Source organism: Strongylocentrotus purpuratus, unplaced genomic scaffold (assembly GCF_000002235.5).
Source record: "Strongylocentrotus purpuratus isolate Spur 01 unplaced genomic scaffold, Spur_5.0 spur5_scaffold_13, whole genome shotgun sequence".
Classification (NCBI taxonomy): domain Eukaryota; kingdom Metazoa; phylum Echinodermata; class Echinoidea; order Camarodonta; family Strongylocentrotidae; genus Strongylocentrotus; species Strongylocentrotus purpuratus.
Window position 1 is genome coordinate 12685796 of NW_022145598.1, and position 18221 is coordinate 12704016.

General features: G+C 38.7%; 2 protein-coding genes across 3 annotated transcripts in view; one reads left to right on the top strand and one right to left on the bottom strand.

The window, feature by feature from the left end:
- LOC591684 (HBS1-like protein) overlaps window positions 1-18221 on the bottom strand; it is a 48015-nt gene that overhangs the window by 16460 nt on the left and 13334 nt on the right. The window contains exons 2-9 of one of the 2 annotated variants that reach the window (XM_030982932.1): window positions 13928-14002; window positions 13312-13458; window positions 10908-11078; window positions 7945-10167; window positions 5168-5453; window positions 3974-4067; window positions 2245-2480; window positions 630-747 (exon numbers count right to left, since the gene is read on the bottom strand). In XM_030982932.1, the coding sequence (XP_030838792.1) occupies window positions 630-747; window positions 2245-2480; window positions 3974-4067; window positions 5168-5453; window positions 7945-10167; window positions 10908-11078; window positions 13312-13458; window positions 13928-14002 (3350 nt within the window). The remainder of the gene's footprint in view (window positions 1-629; window positions 748-2244; window positions 2481-3973; window positions 4068-5167; window positions 5454-7944; window positions 10168-10907; window positions 11079-13311; window positions 13459-13927; window positions 14003-18221) is intronic. The other variant, XM_030982933.1, reaches the window with a different exon arrangement.
- On the top strand, window positions 14252-17979 carry LOC115922994. The gene is made up of 4 exons (XM_030982934.1): window positions 14252-14513; window positions 15679-15850; window positions 16215-16363; window positions 16832-17979. The coding sequence occupies exons 1-4, from the start codon at window positions 14504-14506 to the stop codon at window positions 17008-17010; spliced, it is 510 nt and encodes a 169-aa protein (XP_030838794.1). The 5' UTR covers window positions 14252-14503; the 3' UTR covers window positions 17011-17979.

Sequence of the window (18221 nt, forward strand, 5' to 3'; positions counted from 1 at the left end):
TTGCTCAATAGCTTGGAGCTTTTTGCATTAAAATCGCTTATGGTTAAAACTCTACGTGAATTCTAAGTTTCCAATACAACAACTGAATCCCCACTGTCTTCAACTACAAGATAACCTCGAAAGTTAATACCACAAGCTAAATTTAAAGTTTATGACCCCTCACATGATCCTCACTGATAGGGCACACAAGGGCTAAGTAAGGCTGGATCCAAGTCACTTCTTCACCTTAACACTCAATATTCGAACCCGAGGACACTCCCTAAAGATTTTCAAGGAAAGGTCTCCTGCTAAACATAAGGAAATGCTTTTTCAGTAACAGAGTGGTGTCCGACTGGAATAGTCTCCCTCAAGAAATAATTGGCTCGAACTCCATTTGATATCTTCAAGATGAGACTGGATAAGCACTGGTGGTCTGAGCGATTCGAATTGGGTTAATTTAATATGATCAAAACCGTCCCAACTCTGCGCATGTGCAATAAGTTAACCTCTAGAACATAACCAACCCTGAAGAAGTGACCGAGGATTGCAGGATCTACCTCTCCTCATATCATGATGAAGCAATTTTATATTCAAGTTCCTATCCAATACCGCGAATAGCGACTACTTTGTACTTCTACAACTTCACATACCTGAGCGGCGCCAGTGATCATGTTAGGGATGAAGTCTTTGTGTCCTGGTGCATCAAGCAAGGTGACTAGTCTATGTGTCGTCTCAAAGCGCGTCAGACCGACGTCCATAGTGATGCCCCTGATAAAACAAAGTACAATGCTAGATTTAATAGCACTCTTCCCGTATTTCTAGTTTCGAAACAGTTTGACTTTTAATATTTACCTGAAAAGCAGGCTTGTGTTTATATAAGTAACTGTTTCTTATAAACGCTATAAACATGACGGACAAAGAAAGAGGACAAAATATACAGTTCCTCATTCTACCCTCAACAATTGCTGTGGTAGACAAAGGAACATCCCTTCACTGCTATTATGTAAAAATGTGTAGAACAGCTGTCACATGCATATTCACCTGTTCTACACATTTTTACATAATAGCAGTGAAAGGATGTTCCTTTGTCTACCACAGCAATTGTTGAGGGTAGAATGAGGAACTGTATATTTTGTCCACTTTCTTTGTCCGTCATGTTCACAGTGAAAGCACCTTGCCAGTTAACAGACCAAAACTTTTGGAGTATTATTACCTAGGTCACTGTAATGAATTACTGTTTTGCACATTCTCCACTCCCAGGGGAGCATCCCAGCTAGTCGCCTTTACACAGGTGCGCACAAGCTAATTCAATCACATGAATTTTCACATCCTAATGGAAGCCCGTTCGTGCACCTGGCTGGAGAAAAGCGAGTGAATGAAATGCCTCGCCAAAGGACATTTCGTGCAGGGGTCCAAATCCACGACCTTCGTATTTCGAGTCAAGGGATTAAACCACTAGACTATGACACCTCTACGATTGCATGCAAATGTAGGTGTACTAGCATCAAATTTTGGCTCAAGTTCCTCTTAGAGACACCTTGGCCCTGTTTCACAAAACTTGTTATTAATAACAACTGCCACAAATCTTTGATAAATCTGCTCACAGCCAATCAAATTCAAGGATTTCAGTAACTTATGATATGATTGTAACTTGTTATTGATAACAAGTTTCATGAAACAGGGCCCAGGTCATTCAAGGTTGATGCCTTATAAAAGGACAGTAGCATAATCCTTAATTTCAAACCTAGTATCTCTAACTTTCTAAATCACAATTCGAGCTACTGCAAAAACTGCTCATTCACCAATATCCCTGATGTTACATTTGTCTTGCCTAACAAGGAGAGTTTTATATAATTTATGATGTATGTTCAATCAATGCCATCACAGAGAAGAGAAACAATTTGGACTATTATGATGAGTATTTATTAATCCAATCATGTGATATCATCTGCAAGACGATCTCCAGCTCCCAAAATAATCATGGATATTTGAATCGTCAACCAGTGTCTGTCAACAAGAACGTAATCATAGGAAACTCTCGTCGTGGACGAGTGGATAGGTCACCAGACTGTGGATCACAACAAGGTCTGCGGTTCAAGTCCCACCGCGGCACTAATATCCTTTGGCAAGACATTGATCTACATTTGTCACTCTCCACCCAGGTGTTAAATGGATACCCGGTAGGATGCGAAAGCTAATGTGCTTAATAGATTAGCAAGTGTCCTGGAATGCTCCCCAGGGAGTGGAGAAAGTGCATACACTTACCTTCCCCTCTCCTCCTCAGTCTCATCTAGCACCCAAGCATATGCAAACGATGCCTTGCCCTGCTTACGCGACTCTGTCTCGTACTTATGCATAACCCTCTGGTTGACCTGACCCAAGAGGTAGAGAAGATGACCCATCAGGGTGGATTTGCCTGCATCCACATGACCAATGACCACCAGATTCAGAAGCTCCTTGCCAGCCTGCCGCTTCTCAAGCTCCTTGGCGATATCGACTGACTGTATGAGATAGATATGATTCGATAAGAGAGGATAAGACTAGATTGGGTATGATTGGATAACATTAGATATACATTGACCAATCAGGATGGATTTGCCTGTGTCCACTCGACCAATGACTATCAGGTTGAGAAGCTCCTTGCCAGCCTGCCGCTTTTCCAGCTCCTTGGTGATATCAATTGACAGTAAGAGAAGGAGATATCAGAGGAGATTAAATTAGATTAGAGCAGATAAAGTTGGATTAAATTTGATTAAATATAGATTGATCTGATCGTCAAGGTAGACTTTCTAGCTTCTACATCACCGATGACTATCAAGATCAGAAGCTCCTTGCCAGCCTGCCTCTTCTCCGGCTCCTTGGTGATATCAATCAACTGTAAGAGAAAGAGGGATCAGAGGGGATTAAAGGATATTAGGGCGGATTAGATTAGGTTAAATTTGATTAGATATAGATTGAGCCATCAAGGTTGACTTTCCAGCCTTTAAATGACCGATAACAATCAAGATCAGGAGCTCCTTGGCTACGTATTTATTGACGGACTGTAGAAGATGACGAGATTAGTGGTGATTAGATAAGATCAGATTGGATTGGATTAGATTTAGATTGACCCATCAGGTTTGACAAGGTGTAGTCCGTTGCTGCTCTGTCTTTTTTTCAATAGAGTGAAAGAGGTGACCAGAGTGGCAGTTACATGAATGATGAATGTAGGGCTACATGTTATAAATCTGTCCTAGATCAAAAAAATCCTGGGTACTTGCAGTAAAATTGTATTTCAAAAGAAACTGTAAATATTTAAGCCTTTTTTTAATGTCATTTCTTTGATAAGATACAAAGAAATTGAGGCATTATTTGAACCACACATAATACCAACTTGCAACACTTGACACTAGTGCAATGAATAGGTCTCAAACCTACATCTTTCCAATTCTTACACTACAGTGCGTCCCAGAAAAAACGAAACCGAGAATTATCGATGTTTTATCATAACTTAATCACATTTAAAATTGATAAATGACACATATTTGGAAAGCTTAGATCCTCCTCTTTCATGTGATGCAACTCATATAATACATATTTCACGCATGAGTGATTAAAATGAATTTGAAGAGAGGAAATCAAAAAGTCATTTGGCGGACGTTATCTGAATTTCAAGGAGAAAATCACATTTCTTGAAAGTAGAGTTTCTACCCTTTCATATGACACCTCAATCAGGAAAAATGAGCAAGGAAAGTTCTGTTTGTTTAAAGTAGTGCTTGCACTTCCATAATTTTATCAAACAAATTTGTTTTCACTGGGTGCCTGCCATAGCAACAAACAGAGTGACAAAAGACTTAACTCCATTTCGTTGACAATCAGCCGTAGACGAAAGACTTCATGCATGGCTGTTGTGATAAGTTATGATAAAACATCGATAATTCTCGGTTTCGTTTTTTCTGGGACGCACTGTATAACAGAGTGGTTTTGATTACAAAGAAGGAAAAAGTTTACTTACTAAAGCTTTTCTGCCCTCCTTTCTACTAGGCGTTGATGTTGCTGAGGAATAAGCTTGAAGGTCCGATTCACTGGAAACATTGGGAAGGGATTCCCTGCAAACAGAAAACAAGTAATATATATATATATATATTAACCATAAGCTTACTGTATAATTAATACTGTATAATTAATATAAAGTTGCAAGAAACTTTAGGTTAAGTGAATTTCAAACTTTCAAAGATCAGAAATCATATTCTGAAGCATAACAGGTTTGAGTCATTGAGTGGATCAAAAAGAATTTAAATTAAATTAAAGGTAAAGACCAGTAATGGTCATGCGATTGCATTGTGAAAGAAACGTTGTGGAATCGATCAGAAAAGGTTGATCATCTAGCATCTAGCATCTGCAAGGTTCTGGAATCATCAAAATGATAAGAAATTTGGCCCATTCTTCGTAAAGTTACAAGCACTATACACAGAAAGATGTATATGGGACTACCCTATCTCTCTCACACGACCATGAGAGAGATAAATTTACCAAATATATGAATTAGTAGGCGGTTTCCCGGCAAATTTTTTATCATCATGTATTAGTCAAAACATATTCTTTCACATGATTGGTAATGAGAGCTTCCATTTCATTTTTTGAAATTGGGGCGTTACCAATACTGGTCTTTACCTTTAACTAAATCATGCTGATATGACATCTCAAGCCACACACAGTGTGCAATCGACAGACACAGTTTCAAAACTAGAGCTGACTCTTGCAGTGTATTGAACACAAAGTAAACACAGAAAAGGTAAGCCAATCTCTAATTTATTTCTCGCTCTCACCTCAATACATGAGACGATTTAATTCTCCTAAACATATCTCTCACATTGGAGGACCTTCAGGAATAAGAGTCATATGTGATATGAAAGCAAAAGTTTTTATTAACTCTTATCATGCCACAGGGCTAATCCCCATTGTGCCAAGCCCTAAATCCCACCGTGCCAGGTTGTTTGGGAGATAATCTGATTAACGCGATGGTTCTATGAATAGCGAGTGCAAAATACACAGCACAGTCCAATGAGCATGAACAATAACTGCTATTACGAATGCTGCATTGCACACCCACGGCACTCAAGCGATGGCTCTCTCGCCTGTACAAAGCACTATAACGATAGCGTGCATGCAGCCTTATGGCAGGCTATGAGTTAAAAAGCAGACAAACCTGCTACTTCTCCTACTGCTACTGGTCTCTGATAACCTTGTGGGAGAAAGTGCCCCTTTACGTGACCCTGCTCCTTCAACTTTTGTCTCATCTTCCCCTCCTCCGGCTCCTCCTTCTCCTCCAGGGGATTTCCCTTTACTCGTGTCCTCAACGTTGACTTGGAACCCCTGTTTGGGATCTTTGCCTTCAAAGCGGAGCCTCGTGATCTGGGTTGCGGAATCGTCGACGGTCTGGTCCAAGCGTAACCTCGAGTCGAGCTCAGCTGTGTTGTCTGTCCTCTGGGGCCCTTCAAGGAGATATGGACATAATCTTTGAGTTAAGAGAGGGGGGGGGGAGGAGAGAATCACTGCCTTCAAAATGGAATTTATTTTGATCTGCAACTGATACTAGTTATGTTATAACATGTGCATATCCACAGCGATCTAAAATAGAACAGCCACATTCATGAAGGCGCCTATTTATGCTTGTGAACTTGTCACAAATATTAGTAACAATGTCGTTTTAAAAACTACAGATGACAGACAAATTTTCCTTTAAGTCCAAACAGAAAACTTAACATGCAGGTAATGTGGTTCTAGTTTCTGAGTGATGAGAGCTGGGAGACATTGCCAGGTGGAGGGGCATAAATCGACACCTTAAACAAATTTTTAAAAATTATAAAAAAATATAAACTAGATGGAATTCGACTGCGCGCAGTCGAAAATGATGCCTCCTTCATAGAGCAATTTTACAAACCGAAACGGAAGAAATTTTTCAAATTCAAGTTCAATTGTAATCCATTAACATGTTCTCAGAATATCGTGATTACAAGCAATTTCTCATATACATATATGACCCATTGATCTTTGACCTCATGACCCTAAAACCTACTCAGTTCATTGGCTCTGCAAGATGTCCTGAGTTAAATAGTAATCCATCTGTCAGTTCTAATGAGAATGCTTTCACAAGCTATTTTTGCATACATAATGAGCCCCATGACCTTTGATCTTAGGAACCAAGAATCTACTCAGTTCATTGGCTCTGCAAGATTCATAAATGATCTAAGTTTGGCAGGAATCCATCAATCTGTTCTAATGATAATACGATCACAAGCTATTTTTGCATACATAATGAGCCGCATTAAACCTTGACCTTTACCTCATGACCCCAAAATCTAAACAGTTCATCAGCTCTGCAAGTAACATACATGACCTAAGTTAGGCAGGAATCCATCAATCGGTTCTTGAGATAACGCGATCACGAGCTGTTTTTGCATACATAATGTGCGCTGTGACCTTTGACCTCGTGACCCCAAAATCTTATCAGTTCATCGGCTCTGCAAGTAACATACATGACCTAAGTTTGGCAGGAATCCACCAATCGGTTCTTGAGATAACGCGATCACAAGCTGTTTTTGCATACATAATGAGCCCTGTGACCTTTGACCTCGTGACCCCAAAATCTAATCAGTTCATCGGCTCTGCAAGATAGATACATGATCAAAGTTTGGCAGGAATCCATTGATCGGTTCTTCAGATAACGCGATCACAAGCTGTTTTTGCATACATAATGAGCCCTGTGACCTTTGACCTTTGACCTCGTGACCCCAAAATCTAATCAGTTCATCAGCTCTGCAAGATACATACATGACCAAAGTTTGGCAGGAATCCATTGATCGGTTCTTCAGATAACGCGATCACGAGAACAGGACGTACGTACGGACGGACAACCCGAAAACATAATGCCTCCGGCTACTTCGTAACGGAGGCATAAAAAATCTGTGCCTGTGTATAAGATGCACCCCCGACCGACTTTTGATTCTTTTCTTTTTTTTCAGCGGGAAAAAGGTGCGTCTTATTCACAGAGATTTACGGTAAGTTGAGGATCCTCAAGATAATATGCCTTACCAATCTCAGACCTCATTTTAATCAACACCGTCATGTGAGACCATTACTTGAGTATACCACACCAGTGTTGAACACACTCCTTACTAAGGATCACATGCGATTTTTCGAGTCCTCCCAGAAGCGGGCCATGCGCATCATGTTGGGTCAGCATTACACAACTTAAGAAAACACACTCACAGAAACAAAACTTCCTACACTGGTTGACCGTCGAACCCACCTGTGCTTGAAATTCCCACAAAAACTCAATGCCCCTTCATCAGAATTCCGAAATATGGTCCGAACTCGAGACCCAAGTACAAGTACTACCAGACAAAGCAACACCATCCCTTAAATTAAGCATCTATAGAATAAATAGATAAGAGCAGCCCGACCTCATATTTCATTGAACTCCTGAACAATAATTGATAAAATATATTCCTTTTTTAGCAAACCATAATGAATGCTCACCTGATAATTTTATTATACCAGTATTCAAATTATGATCGTTAGAATTAATTGATTTAATTATTTATTTAAAAAAAAAAATTAATTTAATGTTTGGATTTGCATTGTCTGTTTTTCAATTATATTAGTTGAAATTGAGTTTGGCTTTCTCACATAAACAGGAAAATTGATAAGTTGAAATAATTCGCTGCCTATTTAGTGCAATATTCTGTGTTTATCAAAAACTGGTTTTAAGAATTTGGATAATTTATCATGGATTTTTTTTTTTTCATTAGCAATTTGTGACTCTAGCAGATTGTAATCCCGCTATATCACTTACACATTAAAAATTAAAAAATTAAAATTAAAAAATTCCATTTTATCATCAAAAGAAAAATACAAGCTGGAAGTAACATGTCTCCTTGATACTGGATTACATTTCATTTGTTTTACAGTAATATTCCTTACTTTGATTCAGAGGAATGAATGCACCCTGTTGCCGCTTCTTCACAATATCATCCAGTGAAGGAGTTGAGAAATCAAACGGCTGAACTTCTCGCCAGCTCTCTTCCTTGGATTCCTCCTTTCTGCTCTTCTGTCTCTCGAACGAGAACTGCCTGTGGAGGACTCGCCGTTGAACCCCGTGATACCCAATCCTGCCTTGCGCTATCATCTTCGCTTTTGCAGAAGCCGTTTGACATTGATGGCAAAGAGCGTTACCGAAGGTGGACACGGTAGCAGATATACCCGAAGAGTTCAGGATAGGTTTGGAATGCATGGTAGATTTTGAGGAGGTATTCTTGGCGGGTTGCATCTTATTTGATATCCTTGATGAATTTGATTGCCGGTTGTTCCTGGAGTGGATCCCTGAGACGTGCGGTTGAGGTTGACGCTTTTCATCAAGTTGCAAAGATGTGGAATGACTTGGAGGTCGAATAAAAAAATCAAAGCCTGGTGTAACACGAGGCCTTTGAAGACCTTCTGAAGCTTCCATGCTACCTTTCTTGTCAGTGACGTGACGACTACTCAGAGTTCCTAACTCTAACATTCCTTTCTGATCAGCCTTTGCTTCTTTTGTCCCGAACATTGTTTTACTTGCAGTTGGGATGCTTGTTTGCTCAGATTGTGGATTTAAGAGACTAAATGCTGAAGATTTATTATCTGATTCTTTCTCATTTTTCTTTCCTATCTGTGACCCAAGAGGATGTTTAGGAGAACTAGGTTGATTAGTATTAGCCAAATCAGCACAAGAAACACCGCTCAATGTGGTGGTAGTGCCTCCTGTCCCACCCACAATCTCAGACAAACTACCCATTGCTGATGTACCGGGGGAGGAAGAAAAGTGACTGGATGCAAGGTCTGCTAGAGATACAGCACTAGACGGAATAGACTTGATTCCAGGTGCTTCCATGCCACTTTGCTTGTTGGTCAGTAGAGATTGTGTGGGAGATGATGACAAGTGACTGGATGCCAAGTCTGACAATGATAGGCCACTAGATGGAATAGACTTGATTCCAGGTGCTTCCATGCCACTTTGCTTGTTGGTCAGTAGAGATTGTTTGGGAGATGATGACAAGTGACTGGATGCCAAGTCTGACAATGATAGGCCACTAGATGGAATAGACTTGATTCCAGGTGCTTTCATACCACTCTGCTTGTTGGTCAGTAGAGATTGTTTGGGAGATGATGACAAGTGACTGGATGCCAAGTCTGACAATGATACATTCCCTGAAAGTGAAGATCTCAAACCCGAAGTGTGACCCTGTTTGTTCGTTTGTGGAATGGTGGACGATGTTGGTCGAAGACCACTCGCTAAATCAGCGAGGGACAAGTTTGCTTGCATAGTATTCTTCGTGCTGCTGAGTGGTTTCTGACAAGGAACAATTGATGAACAGAGCTGACTTGATGCCAAGGCACTTAATGATACATTAGAGGGCACAGAGGATTTTTCCTTGACTTTGATAGAGCTTTGTCCACAGGCTAAGTCTGCCAGTGAGGGGGCTCCAGATTTTTTACCAACAACTCTTCCTCTAACAGGTTTCAATGGCTTCCCAGTACCCATATCAGTCAAGTGACTGGATGCCAAGTCCGATAGTCCCATAGAGGGTGCTGGACCAACTCCCGTAGAGGGTGCTGGACCAAGTCCAGGTGGATGGACACGCCCAGATGGCTTTCCTAAAGCTGCATTAGTTCCAGTTTCTTGCATACGTGACAATTCTCCCAGGCTGACTCCACCTGCTTGCATAGACAAACCAGCCTTATCTGGGAGTTGACTTTTCATTTGACCTTGCATTTGACTTTGAGGACTGTACGCCACATCTTTGAGGTAAAATTGCATAGTCCCTTGATGATGTCCACTACTATCACCCAAGGAAACCCTCGTTTCAAACCCACGTCCAGTGCTTTCCTTGCTCTCTGGAAGAGTACTACTGCTTCCCATGTCAAAACGGCCCAAGTCATTGTCAGCAGCAACTTTATCGTAATAAGACTGAAATTTACTAGGCACAGATTGGTTTGCAACTGGTACATTCGAGAAGGAAGATGCATTTCCCTGTCCTCCATAAGAGTTCATCACATGGGGACCTTTAACCTTTGACTTGTGTACATCACTATCCCTACCATCCCTACCTAGACTACTCTGTGCGTAAGCATCTTGTGAGTTAGGATTGCTTTTGGTAACTAATGTTGGGTCTTACCTTACCGTGGCCAAGGTTCGCATGCATTAGGCAGGAGGTGAAAGGTCAGCAAAGAGGTCAAGGGTCAGCAGATGACAGGAGTTCCATGGTAAGAAGAAGCAAAACGGCAGAGAAAGAGAATGACAAAAGGGCAAAGAGTAAGCATCTAGGAATTATGTGATACTATAAGGCAGTAGCTAACGTTACTAAATGTGATTTCATGCAAGAAGAAAGCCAATAAGAAATATCGACGGAATACATTGATGTATAACTACAGGATCGTCAGAGCCAGACAAACTTAATTATATAAGTGTGGCACAAAACCTCCTGTCCAAATTTAAGTGGTTAGAAAAAAGGGAGGTTCTTTTTGCAGAAGACAGAAGACTGAAAGATCGTAAAACACATTCTTTGGTAGCAAAATTTGGCTCATATTCTACTAAAATTGAGGTATAACCTTTTTTCTAAAATCTGGTTTAACAAAGGAGGTTGGTCGGAAATTTCCTTTAGTGATTAGTAGGTAATGGGCCTTTGAAGTCAGTTCCTACTTTAATCAAATCCTGAACCTCAATCATGGTATAACACGATACCTATCCTTAACCCTAAAATCAACCCCATATTGAATAGCAAGCCAAGCCCTTACCCATTAACTTTGATAACTGAAATTGGGGTAGTTTTAAGCAAAGGTCACATCACCAAGAACAAGATATTTTAGGATCTGAAATAGATAAAAAATGGAGGAGTTGCCTTGATATTCACCTGTTCTTGTGTCTATCTTTGTCTTGTGGTTGGTTTCTTGCTTGTTTAAGATGGCATCTAGCGCTCGCTCGTAGTCAAACTTGTTCGCGACCACTGCATCGATGAGGACGTGTTCGGGCGTGGTGTCTCCGACTACATTGCGGATCTCGTCAAGGCACGACTGTAGTCGAGCTGTTGTAAAAAAGAGAGAGAGAGCGTGTCACTTCAGTATTACAATGCAGATTTGTAATAATAGCCTATTCTAGTGGATACGTCACGTCAATGGACTGTGGATCACATACATGTAGTTTGCGGTTTGAGTCTCGTGAGTTTTCCTTTCATGACTTTTTTTCTTCGAGTCTTACGCATCTTTTAAAACAATTTTTTTGAAAATCAGATGTATAGTTACAAAGTCACATGATCTTTTGTCTTTGCATGCCAGCCTGAAAATCGCTCATTTTTGTGATTTGTGTACAACACATATGGAAAATTAATTTTTCCTAAAAAGAGATAAAACATTGGTTATTTGGTCTCGTTTAAAGTTTAGGTGTTTTTTGGGGGGTCAAAATAAAATACACAAGTTAAAAAAACAATGAAATACCTACATAAGAAATTATCGAAACAAGAGATAACATTAGGAATAACCTGGCTCTTCCAATTGTTTGGTTGTATTATTATTTCAAAAGGTCTAATGAATATGTAGTGAAAAAGAGTGCTTAAATATGAATAATATGATTTATGGGTAAATATGTGCATTTTATGACCTTACAGTATTTGCATAAATCACCATAAATATGCAAATGAGTGAATTTAAAAAAAAAAAATTGAAATTACCATAGTATTTTATACAACTCACTCCCAGATCCTAATCAAATGATTGGTCATGCACGGTCATGTGTGATTCATTTACTAAGCCTATTGCACGCTGTTTCATAAAAAAGCGTTCAATATTTCCCAGTCCTATTGCACTATTTTTCAGTGCGCATTAATGCACGTAGAGGTTAGAGCGCTACTGCGTGAGCATGAGCCTATTCTTGCGCAGCACTATGCGTAAATGGGTATAGAGGTATAAAGTGCGCTTGCTATATCTATAGCTATGTGTGTGCACTAAATTAAGCATTATTAAACTTAAGATTTATTTGTCAGCCATATACTGTCACAAAACAATCTTGAATGAATTCTTTTTACATCAAATAACAAGGATCAAGGAATTTCGTTGTATAGAACAAAATACAAATGATGCATGTTTTCATTCGTTCATTATACGATCTATCCACCCTCGTTGATGCTGTGTGTATCTATCGCACTCAGTCTAACGGCTTCGTGCAATAGATACACACAGCCTGAACTCTAGTGCTGATAGATCGTATAATGAACTCATGCGCATGCATCATTTGTATACTATACACTTCACTTGACATGCATGCAAATTTTTTGCGGCGATCAGCCATGAAACGGCTGAGACCCCCCCCCCCCCCCCCCCCCCCCCGGTAAAAACATGGTCTAAAATAGCACGATTAGAGGGTTAAATGGAGATGTAAATGCAATCATACCTCTTAATGTAGTAGAAAATGAAGTTATTTGACTCATACTCTGAGTCAAAGATATAGGATAAGGGTTGCAATTTGCTTTCAAGTTTAAGCTGAAGTGATACTAGATTCAAGGTTAAGATTAAGAAGAGCGTTGGGTCCAGGAATTTCTTGAGTGAAAATTAGAACTGTGGGTATCAAGTGACAGCAGAACAATTGTCATCTGAACATAAGTCGTGAGTTTCTGCGCGGAGTACTCGCACTGTTGACAACTACTCAAGTAAGATTTCTTGGCCTCGTATACACGGCCGCCATTTTTTCCCCCTCCACCCGGCACTGTGCCAGTTAAAAAGGTTTCCCAGCTCAATCATATACAGGGTGTCACTATCAACTCACCACTCAGAAAATAGGACTAAACTAGCTGCCAATGTTTGGATTTCTGTTTGGACTCGGAGGAAAATTTGTCTTTCATCTTTAGTTTTAAAAACAACATTTCACAAGCACAACTCGGTGCCTTCAATTGCAACTCGCAGTAAAATTGCGTGGGTTTTTTCGAAGATGGACCTGGAGTGCTTCCTACGACGTCAGCAAAAACAAATCAATCTGAGCAGCGCCATCTCTTGGCAACTGTTGGCGTTAATATGATTCATCTTAGCAAGAAGTTATGAGTATGGCGTAAATTCACCCCCCCCCCCCACCCCCCAGTAAAAAAAAAAGGTTAGGTATTTATGGTATTAATTACAACCCCCCCCCCCCTCAAAAATTCCTGCCGTGTCTAAAAAAAAAAATAAAAAAAAAACATGTCCGCCAAGTATTCAAGTATCCGTCTGTAAACCTGGGCATGTACTCGAGTACCTCATTACACGCTTATGCACAGCCTGATCATGAACACATACCTTCATCTACATCACTGAGTTTGGGTCTTTCATAGTTTCTGGAATCAGCTAGCGGTTGTTCGGAATCACTGTTTCTATCATCCTCTCCGATATCTTCTAGATACGATGAAAGCTCATGATGACCACGTCGGTACAAGAATTGCTCAGCTAAAGAAAGAGAGGTCAACATTTGAAGAGGTTTTTTATCAACAAATGATAATAATAATAATATCATTTAATAATTGCAAATATATTCTACTGTGCTTTGACACGACTACAAGATGTGTTTTTGACTTTTATTTAATAACAATGGTGATTTCCCAATTTCTAACTGCAAGTTATTCAACGTTTGGAAGATGCACATGCAAATGCTCGATCTCCCAATGTTATATAAGTTTTATGTGATGGGGTTTGCAATAATATAGTATCTTGGGAGCTATGCTGGTTGTGAGTATGTTTGCCAGACTTGAGTTTTAACATATAAAGAGGTTTTAACTTTTAATATCCAGTGGAATAATACCCATTTGAAAATAGCCAAATTTGTTGATCATAATTTCCAGTTGGTAGACGATAAGAATAAGGTTTGCGAATAATTTTAAGTATGTAGAAAAATAAATCCAATTTTGTACAAGTTTACCTGTGGAAGGTGATGCACCATACATGAAATCGTCCTCCACAGAATGGCCATAGACATCATCATAGCCTTCATAATCTGCGAGACAATAATTAAAATTCACAAGATAGGATAGACCTTTTATCTCTGTAGTCTGTACATTTATAACTGAATAATATAAATAAATAACATTTCCAATTCAAAAAGGCCAATGAATGCTATTATTTAATATTTTCAGCACTTGACTTGTACATTGTACCTGAACAATATAAATAAATTAATAAAACATTTATTTCTCTAATAAATCATCAAAATCTAAATACTAAATTAAAGACCTTGACCGGAGCAGAGCATTATATAGACAAATTATATACCTACGGACTCGTGAATATTTACTGAATATGAAAATGCAAACTTCTCGAGATTCCACGGCCTCTGAAAGAAGTATTTAGCATCCGAACCCCAGGATTCACGGATTTGAGAGGGGCACCCCGGAGATTTAGTTTCGGCTGCGCTAGCCGGTGGCCGTTTCTACCCGTTTCTGATGACGTCATAACGTGTAGGTTATTTGGCCACTCGGTATTGCAGCTGGTTCTTCGCATGGTGGTCGGTATGTGAAGTTTTCTTCTCTCTTTTTTTGTTGTTGTAAATATCAATGTCGAAGCTGTATTTGGACATTTTACGATTAGAATGTTGACATTTTATATCTGTATTAATTTCACGCTACGTAATATGGAATATCAACCCCAAATTTCCACTAAATTAGATTGAAACGAATCATTTGCCCGCGCTGCTGGCTGCCTGCCTCGGTCTGCGATTGCACAACTTTCAGCAATCTATCGCTGAGCCTCGCGAGAGCACTCGGGCCGCGGCCGGCCCGGCCTGACTTGCCGCGCCGTGTCATGCTGGTGGTCGTGGAATATTTCTCGAACAAAACTAAGTTTCGCTCGCTTTTATCGCACAGATAGCCTTTCCTTTTGCATGGTTTACCAGCATTAAATCAAAGAATTATTTAGATCTACATTGTTTTATTGTCTAGAATATAGTCTGTAAACAATGAAAAATAAGAAGAAGATGAAATGGAGATTTTGAAGAAGAATTGGGCCTAAAAAAGAAGAAAAAGAAAACTAGGTAGTTGGTAGAATCTAGGCCTTGGACTCGTGCCGCCCAGTGGCAGTGCACTGCAGTACAGTGAAGCCAGGAACTAAATTATTTTGAATTGATGTCAGAAATCACATGGGTGCCTCTTCTTGATACTTACTCGTGATGAAAACACTGTTTTTTATTCAAATCAAAATGGTCTAGAGACTAGAGTCTAGATCTAGTGTTGTTGCCAGGGATGATTATTAAAACAAAATCATCGGTCATTTGTTGTTGACTTTGCTTCTTTTTTTTTATCCGACTACAGATTAACTTTGCTTTTTTTTTTCTATGAAACTAGCCTCAAGTTGTTCTTTTTGTTTGGATGTGGGTAAAATCCTTATTTATATGCATACGGTGTAATAATACTTTGAAGATGTTTGTCAAAATGCGAGCAAAATATTTACATTTATTTTAATAATGTACATTCAAGTTTAATTTAGTTCAATTTTGATCATGACATTCATATTTTTTTTGTTGCAATTTTCTAAATGATTAATATTCATTGTGGAATGAAAAAATAGTTTTGGCGAAGGGATGAGATGCTTGGAAATGCCGAGATCATGATTGCTAACTATTTAAATGAACTCTCCTTCACCTTTACCGCATATATTATATTCCCAATCTTATTACAGGTACAAAGGTGTACGACAAGCTTCGAGAGGAATGGCTGAGGACCAGACTGATGAACGACATTGGGATGATGTCCCCACATGCCCAAACCAGCAAGGTTGAATCATTCCACAACATCCTCCTTCACTTTTGCCCCAAGTTGCTTGTATACTCATATCAAGGGATGAAGTGCAGGTAAATTAGGCAATTAATTCATCAACATTATGCTCCCCTAATATAAATTTAACAAGAACGTCACAGGGGGCAGTGTTGTTTCTTCTTCTTCTTCTTTTGAATTTGATTTTATTGGTTTTATGTTTTAAAGTTATTATTTTCTTTTTGTTATGCAGGTTCTTTCTATTTCATATTTTGTTGTTTTTTTTTATTTTTTTTTATTTATTATTTGTAACACATGCTTTTTACACTAACTCTTGCCTTCACTTATTGGAGAGTAGGTAACGAGTTTATGATGATAGACATTACATTACCAAAAAGATAAAATCAACTGTCACAAGTATGTTATTCATGTGACCTTTATTTTTAACTTCACTCTTTTCAGATTATATTTGGCTGTCCTACATTGGAACGAAAATTGTGATAGAGCCCAGGCTGTTGATGCCGAAGGGAACCCAGTGTACAGGTTGAAGTATCCACGCTCGAAGGAAGGAGGCCACACAGTGGAGAGAGTGCTGACAGTTGGCACATGTGGTAAGTAGCCACATGTCTAGTGAATGATATCAATATTCAACAAAAGAGCTCAATTATATATAGAAATCTTTTATTACTTCATGATCAATAGAATTCAAATTAGTAGATTCTTGTGGCCTATATGCCCTTAATTTAATCTGTTGATTAAATTGATAATTATAAACATGTATTGGGTTACTTTCTGCAAATGTGTAATATTGAATAGCAAGCAGAAACAGGCATATATGTCAGTCCCCAAGTCAGTGAACTACCTATTCAGCAAAGAACATGTGCATGCCATTGGTATTTGATTGGTCATCCACCTACAAATAGTGTGTAAAATTAGGTAATTCAATATTTGTGAGAAAAAGAGTTTTCTCTTCTTATGTTCTTATTTTTCTCTTTTCCTTTTTTCCTCTTATCAAAATGTATTTCTTTAACACCGTATAGATGAATTTTCAAGGTATAGTTTTGGATTTTATCTTGTAGGTTATGTGAAAGCCCTGATGAGAGTTGTCGTAGAACTGGTGGAAAACAGGGAGCAGCTCAGAGACAACATGGAGGAGCTACAGCCTCAACCAGCACGGAGTGCCTCTCATCATCACCCCGACAATGGAGAAGCCGTGCAAGCTTTTGAACAACATCATCGCTTTGGCGATAGAAACTAGTTCTTTTGGTGATAGAAACTATGATGAATGTGTCAGCTACCTGAACATTAACCACTGATTGTTTTATTTCAGTACAAGACATGTTTTTCATAGACCCTAAATTATGTTTATGCCAGTATAATTATGGAGAGTAACATGGAAGTACTCTATGCAAGTGAGTAGTGGATTCCGATTCTATGTGAGTGTAAAGCACTAGAAACTTGTCTGTAAGCTTGTACATACTTACACAAGCCAAAGTCCATGGTACACATCAATAGTCATTGGTTTTAATAGGTAAAATACTTATTAAATTTGTAAAACTTACATTTTTAGTTCAATTAAAAACAATTTCTGAAGCATATGCACTAGATTTTCATAAACACTAAGTAAATCACTGTTGATCATGAATTTGGCACCAAATATAATCTGATTTTTCTCACAGTCCTTCATCTTGGCCAATGCTTTTTGCTTCTTATTTGCAAAAAATAAAAAATTAAAAAATGCATTTTTTTTCTTCATCTAAACTGTTCTTATTCAAGAACCATTTGATGTATTGCACCAGATATGACTTTATTTTTTGTTTTTGATTTTTTCCCTTTTCTGCCGAGGTGAATTGTGTTATTCATTTTCAAAGTTAGTAGTTTTAAAGATCATGCCATATTATCACAGAAGAGGAAACATTGTGATGATACTTCATCGCATCCATACTTTTTTTCCTAACAGCGGTTTCCTGTTTGTCCTAAAACCTGGTTATAAAAGATTGAAAAATAATCATCCTTGCAGATATAATAAAAATAGTCATCTATCCTGTAAACTTTACATAAAATAAGGATGAATGTAATGTACATGTTGCATCAAAGTTTTTGTTCCAATGGTGCATCATTTTGAAATATATTGCACAGAGAAGAAAATGATTGGAGGGAAAAACCGTCAATGGGATGTTCTGAGAATATTTTGAGCAAAGGTAAACAAAAATTCATCTAAAGGAACACAAATCTTGTTTGTTTATTTCTATTATAGGTGTCTTGTAGGAAGCTTCATAATTTAAAGATGGAAATTGCTGTGAAAATGAGAGTGAGATAGAGAATGTGAAGGAAGAAGAGGGATAAAGATAGATACCAATAGGGATAGAGTGAGAGATGTGAATGTGATGGATGGAAGAGGAGAAAGAGAGATTGTGAAAGAGTGAGAGATGGGAATGTGATGGATGGAAGAGGAGAAAGAGAGATTGT

Bases quoted from the DNA above. Each gene is read 5' to 3' on its own strand.
- LOC115922994 (XM_030982934.1), top strand. The intron at 15,851-16,214 runs GTAAATTAGGCA...CACTCTTTTCAG, and splicing joins TATCAAGGGATGAAGTGCAG to ATTATATTTGGCTGTCCTAC. The intron at 16,364-16,831 runs GTAAGTAGCCAC...TTTATCTTGTAG, and splicing joins GCTGACAGTTGGCACATGTG to GTTATGTGAAAGCCCTGATG.